General features: G+C 39.5%; 1 protein-coding gene and 1 long non-coding RNA gene across 3 annotated transcripts in view; both read left to right on the top strand.

Annotated features, from left to right (window-relative positions):
* The window catches only part of nsg2 (neuronal vesicle trafficking associated 2), a 49402-nt gene extending 37502 nt beyond the window's left edge, over window positions 1-11900 (top strand). For both annotated transcript variants that reach the window (XM_085174203.1, XM_085174202.1), the window contains exons 4-5: window positions 4778-4888; window positions 10436-11900. In XM_085174203.1, the coding sequence (XP_085030329.1) occupies window positions 4778-4888; window positions 10436-10630 (306 nt within the window). In that variant the 3' untranslated portion in view covers window positions 10631-11900. The remainder of the gene's footprint in view (window positions 1-4777; window positions 4889-10435) is intronic.
* Window positions 1-22551, top strand: part of LOC146510172 (uncharacterized) — a 183163-nt gene that overhangs the window by 119184 nt on the left and 41428 nt on the right. The window lies entirely within an intron of this gene.

Below are 22551 nucleotides of genomic sequence, written 5' to 3' on the forward strand. Positions count from 1 at the left end.
AGAGGCCTAACCGAGCAACGGTTAAAAGTAGTTCCATAGTTTCTGACTTTATTCGTTTTATTTGATTTTGAATGAACAAATTAAATCTTTATTTAAACATGTAAGTAGCAAATGCTAATAAACATGAAAAAAAGTCATCTCAAACTGGGTGATGAGCATGACATGAGTCCACTGTACTCAAATGGCCTCCACAGTCACCAGATCTCAGTCTAATAGAGCAACTTTGTGGAAGAGATTTCAATTATAAAAGTCCGTCAGGCAAGTCTACAGCAACTGTGCGATACTGTCATGTCATTAAACACCAATATCTCTGCGGAGTGTTGCTACTGGTACTCATGAGGTGTCTGATAAAGTGTTTGATGAGTGTAGAGAACGCACATTTTAACCCGGAATAAAATTAATATAAATTCTACATATAAATTTGCTGAAAGTTTGCTTTTCTCAACCTTGTTGTACTTACTTTACTCATGAGTTCTTATTAGTCTTTCATGTGAGCAAACTGTGTGGATCCACAGGAAGCCTGTGATGCTTGTCAAATCTATTTTTTATTTATTTTTTTGCTTTGTGTGGTTTTAAATGCAGACAGTTTGAGGTCTTTTTCCCTCGGCCCCACCCCCACGGTGGATTAGGTGAAGTGATTAAAGCCCCAGCAGGCACGGTTACCTGTAGCCATCCAGCCTCTGCTCATGAAGCCAATCCTTGTTAAAGACACGCTGTTCTTTATTCAAAGCGCAACAACATGCTGCGCCTCTACCTGCATCCAAGACAAACAAGCGTTTGTTTGTTATCTGTGTTGCACAGCAAACGGGATGGCGGTTGTGTTGGTGGTGATAGTAGTGTAGTATGACACATACTGAAGTGCTAGTGACAAAACAGTCACATTGAGTATACTGAGAAGAAAATGGGACGACGCTGATGTGGGTGCCTTGCTAGAATAATTATAGTTTTGTAGTGACCAAATCAAAAAAGGCATTTCTCTGCTCTGTTATGTTCTGATGTAGCTTGTTCTGTTCCATAAATGCGCATTTTGTTACGCTCAGATCAGATACATGAGTACAGTAGTGTCATCCTATAGCAGCGAAATATTACAGTAAGACAGTAAATAAAAGCATGCATGGAGGGAGTCGTCTTCCCTCAGCTGAACCTTCTAAGGTTTACTGCAGAGTTCAGCCAGATTATGAATAATGGAGAAAGGTCAGGATAGATTTTTAATGGATTTGCACACCACATGGCCACAGCAGCTGCATCAACAGGGATTTTAGGGCGATCATTTCTGTCACAGAGGGTGGGCTAAATTCCTGCTTGAGTCGTCCCTCCAACAACAATTAACATCAGAGAGAGACTGAACATAAACATCAACGCTACACACTCGGTGCAAGGGTTAATCCCGCTAATCTGTTTTATGTATGTAATATGTCACGACCTAATTTTAAAAGTGTCATTTAGTAAATAATCCGTTAAATGACTATTTCAGACAAACGGTTCCAGCGCGTGCATGAAGACTCTTTAAATTCCCTCCATTTTTAGAAGCACACAGAAGTGCAGATCTCTTCAGACTCCAGCCTTCTTTTCATGCTTCAGAGTTTTTAAGTTTTAAAGCCCACATGCATGAGCAACTCACATTGCTTTCTTCATGATATGAGGAGCTTTACAGTAATCCTTCTTCTTAATAAGCCCGTTTCATGTGCATCGCTATTCAGGACTTCAAAAAAAAGGGGGTGGGTCCTTCGTCAGTCACTCCACGTCTGCCGCTGCTCCCTAAAGACGAGTTAGCCATGACTTTCAGCGCGTTCTTTTAACGTTTAGCAGTGCGGGAGATGTAATTTACAAAAAGTGTCAGCAGCAACCGAGGCTGAGAGTCGTGTCCCCCGGTTGACACCAAGTAAACAGTCACTTAGCTTGCGTGTCACTGTCCACTCGCATAACGCTGATGGAGACTGATGATTACAACCGCGCGTAATTGCTCTGACATCTCGCTGTGACAGATTGTATACAGAGCAGTAAATCGGGCTTTAACATTGGTCTAGAAATGAAAAGAGAAAATTAGATACGTTCATCCATTATGGAAGATTCCATATTTCAGCTGACTCCCTGGGATAACTCTGACTTTTAATATTAACTTTTTTCTTTTTTTTAGGAGACACAGCTATGTTCATTCAGCTCACACTTACCTACAGCTATCCTTTGTACTCCATTTGCATAATTCTAATTAAATGCTCACTCAGAAGCACCCAATCAGGGTGTCAAGTAGAAAGTAGGAGGAAACAAATCCTTTTATATGTTAATCTACTTTGCTACAACATTGTCTAGCCTGCCAGGGAAATGAATATTTCACACATCAAACTATACATTTGCATCAGCATGCAGAAATAAATGCATTACTTCTATTATTTTTGATTAGCTCTGCTTTGGGCTGATATTTGGGCATTTTTCACACTGCATAATGTTTTTGATTCCATACAAGTGCTTGTCCAGGCTGATAAAATTTCATTGGCCCTTGTTATTGAAACTGACCCAAACATTATGCTTTGTTTCATTTTTTTTTTATTTTAAATTATATTTCATTGAGATCAAGAATATGCAATTTATGATTCTCTTTTGTACACCCTGTTATTTACAGTGAAAAATGAAGGGCACTTTTCTTTCTTCTGCTTTTGGCAGCGAGCAGCTGGAAAATTTCCGAAATTAAATGGTGGGCTAATTCACTAACTCAAGTGCGCTGACAATTAGCGCAGGTTTGGTGGCAGGAAGGGTTCTGATTGATTCATGTGGATGACTCACAGACAAGACGTCCAAAAACCAATCGATAGCATTTTTAACAACAGAGTGACTGCAACATATCTCCATGGATAAAAACAAAACAAGCAAACAGAAAAAAAACATACTGTTCTACTTTAGAAAAATGGAAAATCTGGTGTAAAGAACATGAAAACATGGATCCATCCTGCCTTGTTAAGCAATTCAGGCTGCTAGTGGTGATGTAATGGCATGGAGGAGGTTTTCTTGGCACACTTTGGGCCCTTTAGTACCAGCTAAGCATTGTTTAACCCTGGCTCTTTTTACAGGTGTTCTTTAACTAACTGTCACTCTTTTACTGTTTGCGCTACAGATTAAATTAAAATGGCTTCAGAAAGAAGAAAAGACGAATTTTACAGGGATTTTTGATGTATCACAGTAGCATAAAGCATTCACTAGGTTCTGCTGTCTGAACACAGACAGAAAAATCAGCTCTGCCTAGTTTTTACCATGTGCACTTCACATTACTGTAACTCCTCAACTATTCTGGGCTGAGGAAAACATTCAAATGGTTCCTAAAAGATTAGATTTTTAAAATAGTTTTACAGCCAAAATTACTTATACTAAGTGTAAGTCCTGGGTGATAGAGGGTGAAATGCCACAGCCTACCTGAGTGTTGTTGCTGACCATGTACAGTCCTTTATGACCACAGTGTACCCATCTTCTGATGTCTTAAACTAACAGAATAGTTTCTTGAACCTAGCAATAGTTCACTGTAATCAAATGTTTTTCACAGTCACCAGATCTCAATCCAACAGGCCACCTTTTTGGTGAAATGCACAATTTGTATAAGGGTTGTACAGCAACTGCGTGATGCCGTCAAGCCTGTGAGGAATGTTTCCAGCACCTTGTTGGATCTATGAAATAAGAATTCATAGATACGTATCTTTTAGGACCAATTTAATGCCATATCATTGTGGGCTAATTTGCTTCACATACAGCAGTCTAAAACAACATATACAATACATCATGCACAAACAGAACAAATCTAAATCTTCTACCCCCAACTGGGGGTGAATGGAGGAAGACAGGACAAAGACAATGTATTCAGATGATGACAAAACTTGAAGGGATCATTATCCCCAAATCAATTTTACCTGCTTTTCCTTTTATCTGTAACACTGTTTACCCATCTAAATTACCCTGTTGTGGGTTGACTGCCAAGTAAAACAAGCATCCAGCTCTCTAACATTATACTGTAGTTCTGCAGTGTGGGGTCACTAATATTTACATCCTGTCATGAACACAGCCTCTTGCCGTGGGTAGATATTCGCTTTTTGCTATGCACTGATACAACTGGTGGGTGTAGTTTGTTAGAAATAGTTCCCACATGAAATTGCTCTCAACATGGATTGTGGGTTTATAAACCAAGTGCCAGTTTCATTATAACCAAGAGAGGGCAGACATTTCTACAGCAAGGTCTTCGAAGGTGGGTAATTCACACCAAAGCGATCTAGATGGATATGTAGCACGACAGGCCAGGGATGGTATGTGGAGGCTCGCTGTCACACCTGTCACAGCTTACTGGGATGCTTGAACAGAAAAGAGCTTTGATTCAAACTGAGTTTTTGAAAGAAAAAAAAAAAGAGAGAGACCTTTTAGTGACAAAGGTGTTGGTGCAAAATATGCATTTACTGTATCAGAGAAACACACATATATACCTGAACAAAGGTAAACAGAACAGTGATTTACCTCGCTCGCTTAATGTCTTATCTTTGCAGCATTGTCACCGTGGAAACAAGGTACTTTTTAATAGTGTCACCACTTGAGTCATTCATCACATATTTCAACAGGAACACCTTGCCTTGAGGAGCTTTTGACCTCAGTCAACAACATCTTACCATTTGTCATGACTACACATACACATGTAGAGACACACTGGTGCACACGCTCAATCTTTCTCGCTGTCTAACCCTAAGCCTGCCTCACGAAAACTACAATCATCCATTATTGCTCTGACCAGTGTTTGTCCTCGCTGCAGGTGACGATTCTGATAATCCTGGCCTTGGCCTTCCTTGCCTGCATTGTGTTCCTGGTGGTTTATAAAGCCTTCACCTACGACCACGCCTGCCCAGATGGATTCATTTATAAGGTAATACCCATAAACGGCCAGTATTTCATTTTATTGCTCAACAGCACATTTATTAGGAGAGGTGTTTAACACAGTAGCTGGTTTGTGCTGGAATGTGGGTTGTAGATTAGCCTCTTCAGTGCTGAGCAAGCCTGCAGCACATGATGACTTATTATTATTGAGCCATTTCTTAGCATGTTTTTTTTTTATTAATATGTCTATCTTAATTCTTGCACTTTCATGCCTTTTGTGAATACTTGGACTACCTTCTTCCTTTTCACTAAATCAACATATTTGAGGGTTATCAGTATGCTACAGTAGATCTTTTCCTGTCTTGGAGATTTCCAGGTAATATATCAAGTGGAAACACATCTGTCACATCTTAAATAGGATCGTGTCAAGAAGAGATGAATAATCTCAATAGCACTGTGGTTTTTCACTACTTCTATAGCACTTGTCTGAATTAATCTGGTTGGTCTCAAAAGGAGACACAGAGTCACGTAAAAGCCCCACATAATATAATGTCATTTGGTTAATCATGCCTATCGAGGTGCACTTCTTCAAACTGGCCATTCATTCCTTTGTGAATATTGTAATATTTTGGATAACCTAATATCAGGTTTTAGCCTACTACAGGTAAATGAGTCCTTGTATTAAAACAAACCCCAAAACAATCCCTGTATCATATTATCTAAATACTTCTGAGTTTCTGAACTAATTTCTAAATAGTTAATGCAATATGTTTGTTAAACCCCTTGAATTTAGGCTTTGAACTGGAAGTCATGCTCACAGGATGTCAAGTGGGATGTACAAAATTATCTGATGTTTAATTAATCAATAAAGAGCGAGATTTTAACCATAATTTGATTCAATTTGTATTATATTGACATCTTTTTGCTGCAGTGCATTGTCATAAGAAGAAACTGATCAAAATATGCAGCACGTGCTCAGCCAGAGGTACCTGAAAACTCTACCTAAGTAAAATATAGAAGTATTTGTACTTCGGTACTTCCCACCTCTGTGTTGAGTTAATTAGTAAGGCACATCAGCATACCTCCAAAACTCTTCCATTGTTTAGACATTCACTCCTATTAATTATGCATGCACTAAGAAAAAAAAATACTTGCATTGTTCAGAGCATGGTCTTCAAGTCTTAAGCATACAGAAAATTAAACCTTTTAGTATTAAAGAACAGCATGGGAGCCACTTAACAGTAAGAACAGGCCTAACATATAATCTATGTCCTTCTTAAGATTTGAGTGTCTCCCATCACCTCACAAACAGTCGCTTAATTTTCTTTTAGTCCACAAAGACGCATCCAGATGTAAATAGTAGGTAACACACAAATGATGAAGCTCTGCTGTGTTTTCTTCAGTAGCAGATGTCTTGCTCTAAGTGAAATTCTCACAAGGTTTCCAAAGCTTTTTTGTTTAACCACATTCTTTGTTTGGATCCTGTTGTGTACTGCTTAAAAGCTTAAGTGTAATCATGGGTGGATTGGGAAAGATTTAAGTAAGTAACATTTGTTTATGTAGCACTTTTCAAGAATAAATGTTGCAAAGTGCGTGGCAATATAAACAACAATTAAAATGCTATGAATGGATAAAAGTAGATGGAAGCAATCCTGCATGGGTGGGTCATAAGCTTCTTTTTAAAGGTGTAGACAGTGTCCACAGAGCTGACGTCGAATTAAAGCGAGTTCCACAACTTGGGAGCCACAAACTAAAATGCGCCGTCTTAGTTTGTCCTTGACCTAGATCGAGGTACCACCAAATGGACTGATTAGCTGACCCCAGAGGCTTATTAGTTACGCGTGGATGGAGAAGTTCACTAGGGGAAGCGTCTGACCATGAAGCGCTCTGAAAGTGATTACCAAAGTCTCACACTGAGCCCCAAACTTTACAGGGAGTCAGTGTAAAGACGACAGGATTAGTGTCACAAAGGGCCTTTACAGAAACTGGTGAGAAGCCTCACAGTAGATGGTTTGCTCAGGCAAAGGAGTAATGATATATTTAACCTCAGACCACCCAGGGTTATCAGATAGGGTTCAATTAAATGATTTGCTTAATCAAAATGACACGTGTGAGTGTTTTTAGTTGCACATTGCTTTCTAAACACATCCTAGCTATTGCAGCCTCGGTTTATGCTCATAGGTACAAAATCTGGATGTTATTTCTTGAACCTGCTTTTCCAAATCTCTCATCAGCACAAAATCTTCTTAAACACTCAACTATCCACGAGGTATATTGATTTTAAGCCCCCGTTAAAAGAAACTGTGAGCCCTCAGCAAAGATTTTCTGGTTTATTGATGTGTGAAAGCTTCTTTTTTTTTAATGTGCAAAGATAGCCAAGTGGAGGAAGTTGATGTGCTTGTTTGAGGAGTGAGAACATAAAAATGTGTGAAGATGTTAATGCACTGTAAAACATTTTGGATCTAGCAATGGTAAGCTGTGGATCTAGGTCTTTAAGGAAGAGATTTTAGTTAATTTTGTGATGATTGTGTGGTTTATGTTGTCTTTGTGTGTTACTGTTGTTTAAATCAATATCAAGTGCTGTTCTTTAACACCAAAATGTTCAATACTCTGCGGTGTCACATGTGTGGTTCTCATTTATCATTTTTTCCTCTTTGTTTGGTCGTTGCATCTGTGTAACTGAAAGATATCTCAGCGTGTGCAAAATCAATAGGCTCCAATGTCTAATCAGATTGTTTTGGAGGTGGAGCAGCTGTTGTTTGATTATATGCTCGCGTGCTCGTGCCTCTCCTGTACATACATCCCCTTCAGCTCATTTGTGCTACATGCTGAAGAAGGCATGAGCTGTGAAGAATATTTTAAGGTCCAGCTACGACATGTCACCATAATGAGATTTTCTTTCCATTCCTTTATTTGTTTTTCTGTTGAAGTTCCTCCCCTGACAGTGGGAGAAACTGGAGCATCCAAGTATTGTTCTAAAATTTCACAATAAATTTCTCTGTCATTGGCCATTCGTGTTGGCAAATTTTGCTCTGCCATATAAACTGCAGAATCCTGTTCGCTCTTCTCTAACGTCCCACCTATCTAAATCAGGAAATAGAGGTGAGCGCAGTCTCCCCTGGGTGAAGAAAAAAAACTTCTGCCCTACTTTTATTCATTTCTGAGTTCATGTTAACCGAGGAGGCTGATGAGGCTTATCTGACAGGCAATAATCCATCAATGGCGTCAATGATTTTGTTATGACCGGTGTAATTTTCTGCTTTTATTCTTTGACACAGAAGCCAAAAAGACACTTAATTTAGTCCTCTATCATATGTTAATAGCTTGGTTGACAATTAGATGAAAATTAGAAAAATCAGACATGCTGAATATTTTATGGTAATTACCACATTATGACTGACTCCTGATCATTACGGCTGAGGTCACAAAAGAAAATGTTTCACACTGATGTCCTTATGCAACAGTCTGTTTTAGGTTTTACAGTGTATGGATACAGACAGCCTCTTCTCTGCTGATTTCTACTGCCCTCTACTTATAAGTTTTACTCTACCTTGTAAGAGGTCACCTTGCAAGTCTGTGTCTCTAGACAGATGTAGTCTTTAAGGTGGAATAAATCTAGTTTGAGGCCCACAACCTCTGCAGGGGCTCTGACTGCAGTCTGCTGAGGTATTATTAGCAGTGTCACATCCACATTCACAAGGTGGAAAGGTGTCAATAGAAAGACACGCCTGCTCACACAGTGTGCCACACACAGCACAACTATGTGAGGCTTTAAATGGGTACACACTGGAGCACACTGAACTATAAATCTTATGCAGAGCTTTAGGCGTCTTCTTGTGTCTTCTGACTTTACCTCCTTATTACAACTAATATTAGAATCAGAAATAGAAGCCTGTTATTGACATTTTAAAATGTATAATGAAAGCTGTAGCTGGTCGGCTACACCATCAGATAAAAGAGCAAACATACAGTTATTTACATAGAAAATCTAAAAATGTAAAACTGCTTAATAAATAAGGTATTTCGATGAGGTAATGTGGTAACTAAAAAATCATTAATGTGACAGAGTACACACAATTTCACTGTAACTTACCTAATAAGAGACAATATTACTGTGTGTGTTCAGTGTTCTAACAAAAATTATTAGAAAACATGAGATAATTACCTTGTTCGTATTATATATTACAGTGGGTTTCTCATCCTTTCATAAGACCCTGATTGTATTATGTCAAATGCCACCAGAAGATTTATGTTGTGGCAATTTTATTAATCTTTTTTTCTGTCTCTTCTGCACACACTTAGTACAAATAGAGAAGAATATACTTAAAATTTGTGGGGAGAAAGTTGTGTATATTGGATTTCTTTAAGTTGCTTGAAGACATTTCACATCTCATCCAAGAAGCTTCTTCAGTTCTAAGAGCAACTGGTGAAGAGTCCCAGATTTTAAACCCTATGGGAGTGTCCCCAAGAGGGTCAAGCCAAGGTGGGAAAACGGGTGTAGGTCACAATCAGCCAAGTTTTCGGCTGAACCCATTGAACCCCACCCTATCACGTGATTTCCTGAGGTCAATTGGCCCAGGGTGTGAGTGGGCATTAAGGCGTCTGGAAAGAGATCTCAAAACTGGATTTTAGATGGCAGACAGTTGGTGTTGTAAACCACCGCCTCTGTTCAAGGAGGGTCATTCACAGTGGACAAAGATGGCTTCTTTCACTCCTCTTTCAAACCACCTGTCTTCTCTGTCCCATACCCATTTTCACACCTTGGCTAGTGTGATTAGGTAGAGGATCAATAGGGGTCCATGACCCTCTTGGGGACACTCCCATAGGGCTTAAAATCTGGGACTCTCCACCAATTGCCCTTAGAACTGAAGAAGCTTCTCAGATGAGAGGTGAAACTGCTTCAAGTAACTTAAAGAAGTCCAGATGCTTTTAGATGATGCATTTTTCCAAGCTCCCAGATGCATTTTTCCAAGCTCCTGGGACAAAAGATACACACTCTGAGAGAGAACCAGAGTTAAACAACTAGCTATAAGCTTTAAGAGTAAAGAGGAAAGCTTTAAGTCTTGTTTTAAAAGCAGAGCTGTCTCCCAGACTTAAACTGGGAGTCGGGTCCACTTTTAGATTGGGAGGCAGAGCTGTCAGCTCGTTTAGAATGTGCTATTAGGATAAAATGGGACTATGAGGTCTTTACTGGACCTGGTTATTTAAAACCTTTGATGAGCAGAAGGATTTAACGCTAATATGCTAAAAGCTAATATGGGACATCTCTGTTTCTAGTCCCTGTCAGAACTGGAGCACAAGTGATTATAGTACAGTAGCAGCACCGTACCTGCTTTTCCTTGATGTAGTGTTATCTTTGAATATTTCTGATGTGGCCAATGCTAAGTATACAATCAGTGTAAAAACTTAATAAATGTGGTATAAACACATTTTGCCTAAAACTTTTTGGGATTAACTGGATTGTAATTGAAGTTGGGATTTTAATGTTTTCCTTCAGGTTTCATTGCTTTACCTCTGTAAATGTTCCAGCAGAGTTTTTAATTAGCATGTTACTCTCCTGCTAAATCACACCAACCTCACTGTTGTTCCCCCACAGCACAAGCGGTGTATCCCAGCCTCTCTTGAGGCCTACTACGCTGCCCAGGATGCCAACTCCAGGGGCCGTTTCTATACAGTGATCAGCCACTACAGCATGGCCAAGCAGACCACCTCGCACTCTGTCTCCCCCTGGCTGCCTGGAGGGTCAGGAGGGCGCGACGCCAAACCCCCGAGTGGCGGTGAGGGCCACTGAGTTAGCTGAATGGTTAAAGGATGTAAAGACACACATGCAGACATGAAGACGTACATGCAGACACAGGCCGACAACATGTCAGTGAATATTTAGACTTGTAGACAAAAGAGACAGATTCACACAAGAGTACATATATAGAGTGAAATCGTGCATGCAGACATTAAACCACACAAGCACATTTGTATTCAGATTAACTTGTCTGCTCTTTTATGTGCTCATTCTTATCGAGGGGCATCCGATCTCTTACTCTGTTGAGGTTATCATCATCTGCTGACATACACCCACATCCACCTGCAGTCTGCTCTCTTGTTATCTTGTTTACTCCCTTCCTCAAAACGATTATTCATTGACTATCATGATTATTTATTTTTTACTGTAATCTATGGATGTTTTGTATGTGATTACCAGGTAACTCTTTGTACGAAGGCACGAGTTGACGCTGAGATTCACGCTTCTTTGTGCGAGTCTCTGAAGTTTGAAGTCATTTTTTCCCCAGTGTGTATACTGTAGTTACTGTATAGTCATTCTCAGCCCCTCTTCTTTCTAGCTTTTTTGTGCAGACTAGGCAACCTCAGGCATACCTGTCAAAAACTACACAGGCATATCACCCAAAATGTGTCAAAGCTTCAGCTGGTCTGTCTGAGGCCAAGGCCCGCGTCAGTTCTGACTTGACCGAACGACTCCCCCCCCCCCCCCCCCCCCCCCCCCCTTCATTGCTGTTTAATCGCTCATACACAAGAAGAAGAACATTTTAAATGTGATGTGCCATACATTTTAAATCCTGAGATCCCGCAGTGAGCTAAGCTGTACATAAAGATGTGCATTCAGGCTAGTTTTGTGTGTATGCATAGTAGTAGCTTTAGGGAGTTTTTCTTCCTCTCCTTTTTTTTAAAAAAATTAGTCTTACAATTCCTTTATGTGAACTACATATTGCTTCAGTTGCCAGTCTTGTAGCTTCATTAAACACAATGTTGCAGATGGGAAACAAGATATTGTGCATACAACTGTCTCTTGCCAAAACTCTTTATTTGCCACTGTGTATTGTTCTGTTTATGGATGGGCTTCAGCTGCAGCCGAGTTCTCCTCCTGCACTCTTATTATTATTATTTTTTTTCAATTTGGTAATGTTGGATCTGTTGTCAAGAGCGCTTTAATGAGATGTTGTGATGTTGTTAGTTGATATGTAGCGATACCTGGTGTAATTTATCCGTGTGCATCCTTGTCCCTCTTCTCTTGGTTCGAATTCAAAATAAAACAAGCTGTGACCTGTGCCGAGTGTGTCTGTCAGTCCCGCTCACCGCCGCATCTCTTTAGCGCTCACACGGTGTCTAATGTGGGCCCGAGGCAGAGCATCGTGAAAGAGAGCGACGGCTTTTTTGCACCATGTTATGTTATTGAGATGTACATACTCGGATTCAAACCACGTTGGTGAAGTTTCCAGAGCTGTGGGGCAAATTTGTCTGCTATAATAATGAGTACCTGTGATTGACAGTAAAATAAAATCACTAGGAAAAAAATACCTGTATGAATAATAACTACTGGATATATTACATGTCTCTATAGTCTTGTAAGTGGCAGATAAGGCATTTCAGTGACATGAATAGCTGACTGTCCTAATTGGAAATATGTATTCTAATGAATCTGTCAGCTGTTTATCACTTGTGCAGAGTGAAAATGGTCCTGAATTCAACAGCTTTTTGAGAGCAAAGAAAGCACCATAAGCCGAAAAGACAGCTATGTAGGATTTAAAGCAGCATAAACAAAGAAATAATACATTTGGTGTTTAAAATATCCATGAAGTTTCAATACTTCAAATAGCACTGGGTTCATTTGATGATGCAAATCATGCAGGGGCCATGGTTCATTATGTAAGAGGAGAAACTTGCCATTGGACCATGTTGATGCCCAGGGAGAAAAAGGGTGGTTTGTGAAGGGAAGTGGAATAAATGTAATTTATTTAGAGGAAATAAACAAGTGCCGACTGTCACTTAAATTAATTTCTCATTTTTGTTAATAGTAAATACAGAGTTGTGGGGTGCGGGGATATGAACTTTCTTTGCAAGGAAGGCATGCGAGTAAAAGTTTGAGAAAACTGCATTAGCATAACAGGAATTAATTACTGTTGTTGATAGTTCTGTGGGATACCAAGTAAATACAGGACCAATATTGCCTATACTGATACTTTTAACCTATAAAGGCAGCTTATGCAGGGGGAAGCAAATCAACAGGGACTATAAGCAGAATACAACCAATTGGCAATCAGTCCTCTATTGCAAAGAGATGTGTCAGAGGAGTGGCACTCTTGGGGGCAGTCTGGATTTAAATTAGACAGCGATTATTTGCAAATCATTCTGAGAGTGATTGCTGTCAGTGTTAGTTGTTTTGTGGCGACAGGTTTCCTGTCACCAGCTGACCTGTGAAATCGATAGTGGTCGCCCAGAGGTTGAGGGTGTTGCACGCTTAACCTCTGGGTGACCAGTTGAATGGCAGAGCTGTTTGCAGTCAGTCGCTGAATCCCAAAATATTCAATGCAGTCACCTAGCAACCACAGATTTTCCTTAGTTACAGGGAGGTTACTTTTATTCTAGCGTGACTAAATCATGAGTCGACCATTTTATACCATCATTGATAAGTGTTTCCTCTTGATTTTTGAAGACCAAGATTAAAATTGGACATTTTCCCATTTAGAGAGAAAAATTAAGCTCTTCACAACGCAGGTCACAGGTCCTTCTTTGTCCTGTGTTCACACTACATAACTTATAATGCAAAGAGTACACAGACATACTGCCAAACACAACACTGCTTGTTGATCTAAAGAAACTGATAATTCAACCTTTCTTAATCCTCCTGTTAAACTGAAAACATATCTGTGTATGTAAAGAATTGCCCAGTGTGCATGTGTGTGCTGCCAGTCAAAATAACAGATTAACACGACTCCTCACAGTCCAACACGCAGCGTTTTTTGTTTTCCATCTTTTTCGAAGTCAATAAATAAAAGAACAGCCACCCGTTTCCAGATGAAAACAAATGGAACTTAATTAAATTGTTTGAAGGTATCACTGTTGCTCACACAGAAAGAAAGAGGGAGGTAACAGAATCATGAAATAATCCAACACAAAACAGAACAAAACAAACAGAACAATAGGATGAAAAACGAACAACCAGGAAACAAAAATAAACTGATAAAAGGGAGGGAAATCAGCAACACAGCAGTACTGACTCAGACTACCTACGCATGGACAGATGTTCTTTTATGCCGTGCTTACACAACCCTGACATGGTATAAATTGAGGGGTTAAGTGAAGAGGAGCAGCTGATGACCCAACGTGTCCAAGAGACAGTAAGTGGCAATCTGTTTCCTTCACAGATCAACAAGGGTCAGGGACTAGACCAAGGTACGCCTCTGAATGACTAAGCAAGTCGGAAAAGAAGAACTGACAAGGGTAAACACAAAGAGAAAATACAGAAAGCCTAAGGGGCTGATGATCTTTTGTCACTGTTACAAGAACATTTGAAGAACTGTAAACCTTGCTGACATGAGCTCAGATACGTTTGCTGCCTATCAAACTTTCCTAGATCATTAATTTCAAGCCTTGTGGTCCTGATTATTTTAAAATGAGCAGCTGGCATCGAGATATGGGAATAAACCGTTCTTAATAATATCTCTTGCTTTTCTATTGTAACAGCAAATATCTATAATTCATCTTCCCGTGGTACAGGATGTTGGTGTTACAAAGAAATGATAGATGGAGACAGGTCATATTTTTTGCAAAGAGAGAAATGTAGGAAAAGAAATTGTCTGTTATAACTGATGCTGAAAAATCAAGCTTCACTCTGATCGTTCATAAGAAACAGGATCCAAATGAAACACGCCCAACATACAGAGGTTTTAAAATCCACAACCTTCTTATAGAAGGAGGGGGTTAAAAAAGAGACAGAAGGTCATAAATGAGTAACTTACAAACTGCAATGCATGGAAAATAAAACTGACATCTGCACCGCAGACTCAAATATGATCATCTTGTTGTCCTTCAGCACAGAGAAGAGAGACACTGAACTTCACTGAATACAGTGGATCTGTATCCACTACAGATCAGCTCAACTACTGTCATTGGATACATTATAGTAAAAAAAAAAAAAAATAGACTCTTTTTCTCACATTTAAAACAGCTGGAAGTATACAGAGAGCTTCTGGCTGATAATATTGGGTTGAAAAATCAAAGGATGTAGTTCCATGTATTTCCCAGCCATAAAAAAGAAATCAAACCGACATATTTTGTTGCATCACTTTTTTGCTTTGATGATGGCATACATTCTGCATGGCACCATTTCGATGAGCTTATGCAATTTTTTATTTATTTCTATCCAGAGTTGCATTACTTTTCTGCCAAGACATCTACAGGCTTCTCCACCACATCACACCACAGCTTCTCTATAAACTAAAGATGTGAACCCTGTCCAAGATGTGAATCCTAGCATCATGCTTGGTACGTGCTCGTGCCAGAATGGAAGAAAAGAAAATTGATGGAAAAACCTGGCTATTCAGGTATTTAGCATAGCTTTGCTTACCGTTGACCTCCAGCCTCATGAAAGGTCCTCACCTGCACAGTGTGTGTGTGATTCCTTTAAGGCTTTTCCATTGCTTTTAAGTACAGAATGATCTCGACATAACCAAGCAAAAAATGCACATGCTACTCTGATGTAATGCAGACTCAGAGTCAGTTTGAGCTAGCCTGTGTTATCCAACTCTGTGAGGAAACGTGCAGCATACTTGTTTATGCCGGACTTGTTGCAGAACACTGATTTGTTGAAGAGGTCTAGTGCGCTAGTGTGATGTATTCCCCTTTGTTGGACAAAACTAAACAGAATGGCAGGCTATGTATGAAGCAGCTAACCAGATAACTGAGCTCAAATTTGCTCTTAAGCCCTACTGCCACTGCTGTCTTTGCCAGGTGTTTAAGAAAAAACATATTTAAAGAGCATCAACAAACAAATGGGGGTCTCAGGTGTCTGCCGGACTTCTAGAAATCAAGCCGCAAGTCTATCCCCTCTAGCAAAACTAAGAAACCTCAGTGCTTGTGCTGAATAACTGTTTTTAAAGCACTGCCCAGACTCGCTATATATTCGAATAGCTGCTGCTTGCCTTTTCACATTACACATTACAGCCTCTGGAACAGGCAGAACAAAAACACACACATATTTTTTAAATTATTATTAACACACGTAAGTTGTACTTGCAGAATTTATTCCAAACTGTCTCATTTTAAAAATCTCTAACAAAAACGTTCATTGTTGTTTTTAAATGTTGTTCAAAGTTACCGACGATCAAAAAGTCGCACACACATCCGGCCATCTGTGTAATTTTCCCCACACCTCCAACTCTCCCATCAGCCGCCTCCCCTGCTGTCACAGAAAGGCTGCCTCTCAGCAGTTGTCCCTCAGAAGTGGAGGAGGAAAACAGAAGGAAGGGAATGAGAAAAATAGTAGAGGAGGGGGAACAGAACTGCGGGGAATTACAAGAGGAGGAGAAAAGTCAGGTAAATGGTGGGGGAGTAGCAGCGCGGAGTTTCATCAAAGCTGCACTCCGGCAGATGTTGACAGCTTTCTATTCAGCCTTTAAGGTTGATCTGTCACTTACTGCATTTTTAGGGAGAAGCAGGATGTGTTTTTACAGAAAGTAAGTTAGATACTTTTTTTGTGTCTCTGTATCCCCAAGAGACATTCATTATTTTCATTGACTTAGAGTTAAGTATTTGCTATGATATTAGTATTTTAACAACTCCTCCCTGGGTTGTCTTTCAGTCAAGCCAATAAATTTGAAATTTTATTCTTTTACTCTACTGCCGTAGGTTTGCATAATTCACAGTTTATAAATCCTTATACGCTTTAAAAAAAATAAGACACCAGGTCCTAAAAGAATAGATGAAATGGAGAATCGCCCTCAGAATGTAGCCTGCCGGCGAGTGAAATGAATCCATAAAGAAAAAGAAAGACTTCATTTCAGTCTGCCGTGGTGATCAAAGGTCAGACAGCTTCGAGTCTCTGTCTCTCCACTCGTCCTTCAGACTCGAGGACCTTGATTTCGAAATGAAATGCAAATTTTACTTTCATCTAAAAGGACGACTTCGAACCGCTGAGAAAGTCTCCGCTTCTTTTTCTGCTTACACCAGGTAAGACGTCTCCAGTTCAGGAGTGGCTTTATATTAAGAATGCAACAGTTGAAGGGGGCGTGTGTGTGTGGTGGCTCTTGATCCACTGATGCCAAGTTTTTGGATGGACTTTTCTTGACAATCCTCTCAAAAGGCGGCTCTCATCCTTGTTTCTTGTGCATATTTTTTCTATTAGACTCTGTCCTTCCATTCAACTTTCCATTACTGCACTCTGTGAACAACCAGCCTTTTCAGCAATGGGATTTTGTGGATTATCCTGTTTTTGTAGGGTGTTTTGTAGAATTTTTAATTTTAATGAGCAATGAGCTACGGGGCTAATACTTCTTTGGCCAAAAAGTATGTAGAGTCGGAGCAACAGATGGGTTCAAGGTGGGATTGCATCTCGTTTGCGATGTAGATGGACAGACTGACAGATGAGGTCAAGCAGGAGTCTCTGTGTACTATGATGTTCACAGACAACACTGTGATCAGTAGTGGAAGAAAGGTGCAGGTTGCAGAGAACGTGGAGGTCTGCACTGGAGAGAAGAGGAATGGAAATCAGTAGAAACAACACAGAATACACGTGTGCGAATGTGAGGGAAGCTGGTTGAAATGTGAAGATGCAAAGAGCAGAGGTAGTGAAGATGGATGAGTTTAAATACCTGGGGTCAACCATCCAGTGCACAAGAGAGATGAAGAAGAGAGCACAGGAAGGGTGGACTGAGTGGAGTCAAGTATGAGGGATGAAAGGGAAGGTTTACATGAGGGACAGCTCAGGTTGAGCAGTTAGACATGTGAAAGGTCAAATAGTGGAAGTACTGGACAAAGGATGCTGAAGATGGAGCTGCCAGGCAGGAGGAAAAGAGGAAGACCACAAGGGAGGTTCATGGATGAAGTGAAGGAGGACAGGGAGAGAGTCTGGTGTGACAAAAGTGGATAGTGGTAAAGGGTAGGATGCACTCTGTGGTGAACCCTAAAAATAAGCAGCCAAAAGAAGAAAAAGAAGATGAGCACAAGTTCCGAAAATAAAAAATAAGAACAAAAAATATTTCACTGTAATAGTTATATAATGAAAATATATAGAGAGATGCGACTGTACATGAGTATGCAGCACTCTTGGTTTAGATCACAGCAGACTGGCTGCATCCTGCTGCAATCCTATGAGAGACAAACTCATAAACAGCGGTCAAAGTTCTTGGTACAGTATCTTAGGAACCACATTTAGCTGTGATGACACAAACATGCTGACGAGGTGAAATCAATATCAAGCCACTGCATCAAACCAGGTAAAAATATATTCTTCCATCTGAATCAACTGGTATCTTCAAACTGAACACAAAAGCCATGAAATACACAGACACTGTTTGCATTATAGGTTACGCCCACTGGTGATTTCTAAAAAGCACAACAAAAAACTCCAAAACCTTTTCCTGTTCAGAAGAGTTCTACATATTTAGCAACCACAGGATACTAAAGAACAAAAGCAGAGTTATCTCGACCCCCTGAAAATGAGTCACATAACTTTCAAAAAACTATTTTTAACTTTTGGAATATAAACTGTGAACTAAAGTCTCTAGTTTTAAAGTCTAAATGCAAAAAAAGATGTGTCATGACAACAAAAGATCACCATGAAGAATATAATTTATGTTATTTTGAGCATTTAGTCACGTTCATTCATAAAAACACTTCATGCTGTGTCTGTACACCACAGCATATTGTACGAATGGTGCTCTCTTTTCCTGTTTTGCTTTTATTCAGATGTTGCAGCAGAGATAGACAGCAAATGCAGGAAAGAATGAGGCGGAGCACAAACTCAGCTGCTAAGGGCATTTAAGCCCATGTGGTACGTGCCCCAACCTATCGTCTTTTTAATCTGAAATCTGTGGTGCATGTGTTGTTTTGTCTGGCTGTGTGACCTTCTGAAAAATGAAATCGAAAATCAGCTGCAGGTGGTTCCTCTGAACCGCCGGATGTGTTGGCGAGCAGCTTGAACAGCCGGCCACAATTAATTCGAAAAATATACAGTGCTTAAGAAGATCATAAAATATTTAACCGTCCACATTTGCATTAAAAATGTAAGGCTCATCCTCATGAATGCTGCGCACATAATACCGTACTAGTGCGAGTGGATAATATTTTATTTTAAAGCACCGGAAATCTCAAAGGAACATAAATTTGTGTCTCATTTGAAAGCCTTATGAGACTCACCGGGCGAGCAGTCCCCTGCGTCTCGTGTGTGTGACTATTATATATCTGTATATGTATTTTGCCTGGACAGCAGTCTAATTAGCTAAATCAACGTATTAAAATTCAAATATCAGAGCATCTAAGTTTGTGTTTCTCTATATGAGAGCACTTTGTTCTGGCCTAGTTTCCCCTCACCCATTTAGGAGATGTCAGTTAAGTCCACAAGCCCTCACTGCTGCTGGGGTGCTCCTGCTGAGCTTAGTACATATAATATTCAAAATACCGAGCACAGTTCAATTATTTAGAAAAAAATGTCTGGGTTAAGGAATGCGTCTCTCGCTCCCTCTCTCAGGGAGCGGCTACAGAGGAAGCATAATAATCAGGCTTTCACCACAAAACAGAAAATATGACTCAATCGTGTCCTGACCTTGAGTTTTCATTATTTACATTATTTCAGGACCTCATTAGGTCATAAGCTCACAAATAAATTTATCAACGTCTGCTTTGTTTACCCTGCCAGTATTTTAAAATTGTGGACACCCACTGAGCCAAAGCAGACAGCGGCTTATGACTCCTAAGCATAAAAACATATGCGCACAAACTAACGTGAATATGTGTGGACGTTCATGCTTGAGCACATTTAAAAAAAACATGCACAGATTTGAATTGATTCAGGCATTCAGATGGTCAAACACACACATGCACACACACACACACACACACTCCGATCTTTGTCTGTGCAGCATATTTACGACAAGGCACTCTCTGTTTGCCTGTCCCAGTGAAACTGGGGCAATGGGATAATCCCTGGTCAGATGTCAGTCATATTTAGGAATGGATGCCAACACACTGTGTGCTGCAGACAGCAAATTGTACTCTTTGAGAGCAGGGATTAGTGAGAGATGATGATAAATACCAGCCTGGATCTGTTACATGTGCACTTGCTGCCTGCAAATGTGTTAATTTCATGTCTTCGTAATTTGGTTTCCTTTATGGTCTGAAGCTGCCAGCATTGGCAGGATTGAGTTTAACTGTCGTTCGCAGCTCTCTGATCACTGAAAGGAGAAATTTAAGAAGCTCCAAGGGTAGCAGTGTCTGCCCATTGAATCAGATTAATGCTTAGAACAGAGTCCTTAATGCAACAGCAGTAGGTCTTATCTAATCAATTAATCAGATAACACCTTCACCACATCAACATCATTTTCTGTTAGATTTATTTTGGCTCATGTAACATTTAATATAACCAAGAATAATATAAAATATTAAATTTAATTGTCATTTTTCATCAAATTGGGAAAGTTGACACTAGCCTCAAACACTTTTTCATGTTATTTAAATCTCTACTCTGGGCTCGGCCCTCATTAAAAGTCAGATCAGCAATGGTCTGAGATAATACTCATGACTTTCCACACCCATCCATTGTCCTCTTCTTCCTCTAATTATCCTATAATTGGGTCTTTATTCATCAGCATACAAGTCTCCTCGCATTATCACTTCACCTGGTAATGAAGCCCAATCAGGGAGAAAGAGGGACAGAGGTGAAGTCATTTCTCTATCGTTATATAGTGTGAAAGACCCGCAGTGGGGAAGTAAAAAGGAGCAAACAGTAAGCAGACAACAGTCCAAAAAAACAGTACTCCAAAATTAGCACAAACAGTGAGAATATATCTTAAAGACAGAATAGACCATATATACACAAAGGGGACTGATTAGGGGCAGGCTACAGGAGAGGAACAAGATACAAATGACAGCAATTATCACAGGCAGAGGAGGGAAAAGTACAGTCATTTGTCACTTACAGATACATACAGATGCTTGAGAAACTGCACAGAAGCTGTTTGTGGGTTTGCTGATATTTAACTGTTTGAAATGTTGCATTTGAAATGACCTCCCACTTAAAAAAATCTATGCTGTCTTTATGCTTATTCCGCTTCAGTAGCGCTACCTAGACACTGACGTGCTGCGACCACAACATCTTGACATCTGCACTTTGAACACCATTGTGCAATATACATAAATTATATGTTTGTGTTTTTTTGGGCCTTTTTCATCTCTACATCTTTTAGATGCACCAATGCGATTGCTTTTTACATTATTGTTGCTTTTATTTAAATGGGTTTGATGTCAGGAAGGCACACAGTGATACAAAATGACACCTCCCCTCAAACGTGTTAACTCTAAAGTAACAAACCTGTTTTGAAAATGTATGAAGTAGGGAGTACTGTAGTTATGTGTTGTGTTAAAATGTACGCAGCAAAAGTAGAAAGTTGTAGGAAAAATAAATATTAAAATCAATTAATGATACCTGAAAATTCTTCTTACTTATAGCAACGATGTATCTGTATTGTTTTACTTCCTATCTCACACAGGTGAAGACAATCAGGGCAGGGCACACATTTACACAGAGGGGAACAAACAGGAAGTAAATCTAACTTAACACATAAAAGACAACTAACCTTTGAGGCAAAACAGTCCAGGTGTAGCCTGTCTCTAGCCAAGTGACAGCTGGCCACCTAACAGCACTTATAAACACAGATGATCTTCTGGACAAAATTCATCCTCATGTCATGTGTGATAAACTGTTTTTGAACATAGCTGACTTATAATTAATTGTTTTTATAATGTTGGGGGGGGGGGGTTGTCAATGTTTGTTTTTACAAAGTCAGCCACGTATTACAATATGCTTTTCTCCCATGTGAAAAAAGCATCTTCTATTTGGTTCAAATGCATTTATTCACATAGCCATAAGCTCTCCTACACAAACAGCACAATTTCCCCACTTCATTTGACATTCGTTGTTGTTTTAGTGATTTAGTGCATTTTTCACTTATCATTTCTTCCACCCTTGAAGATAAATTCAGTGCAAGGAAGAAGCCAGACTGAATTAAAGAAAAAACAACAACACATGGATCAAAAGAGGGCAAAATGAGGGCAGGGTGAGTCATAGAAGACTTTATCTCTGAGAAGGGAGGTAGTTACAGAGTGAAAAGGTGCTCAAGTTTTACTAAAGAAAAAAGGAGAGGGGAAACTTTAAAATTTATCACTGAGGATAGCTGTGGGTGGACTGAAATAGTGCGCATGAATTCGAATATGTTGTTGAGGTATTCAAGTGTCCTTACACCAGCTACAGTCAGTATTTTTATAATAAAGTATAGTATTAAGTGAATATTTCAAGCCATGTTGTTGGACTTACTTTCATCAGTTGGATGCATATCAAAAAATAAAAATTTGTTTTTTGCACAGAAAATAACCAAAAACTTTGCCGTGTTTTACCTCTTCTAAGGAGGGAAAAGGCAAAAACTGTAAAAAATAACAAAATGGCAGGTCAAAATACAAATTCACACTTATGTTATTGGATGCAATTTTTAAAAAAGTTGTGAATATTCTTGTTGCCAGGATTTTGGATGATTCATATACTTTAACTGTAACGTGCTGAAGCTGCTGCTTTTTATCTCAAGATCACATATTTATTATTTTGCAAGCCTAACACTTCAACAATTTATCTGATAAAAACAAAGTTTTTTCAACTTTTTCACAAATCATGAGATAATTATATACAAGCACGACAAGGTAGTCTTCTGTCTT

The sequence above is a fragment of the Neolamprologus multifasciatus genome, chromosome 10 (genome assembly GCF_963576455.1).
Source record: "Neolamprologus multifasciatus chromosome 10, fNeoMul1.2, whole genome shotgun sequence".
Taxonomy (NCBI): domain Eukaryota; kingdom Metazoa; phylum Chordata; class Actinopteri; order Cichliformes; family Cichlidae; genus Neolamprologus; species Neolamprologus multifasciatus.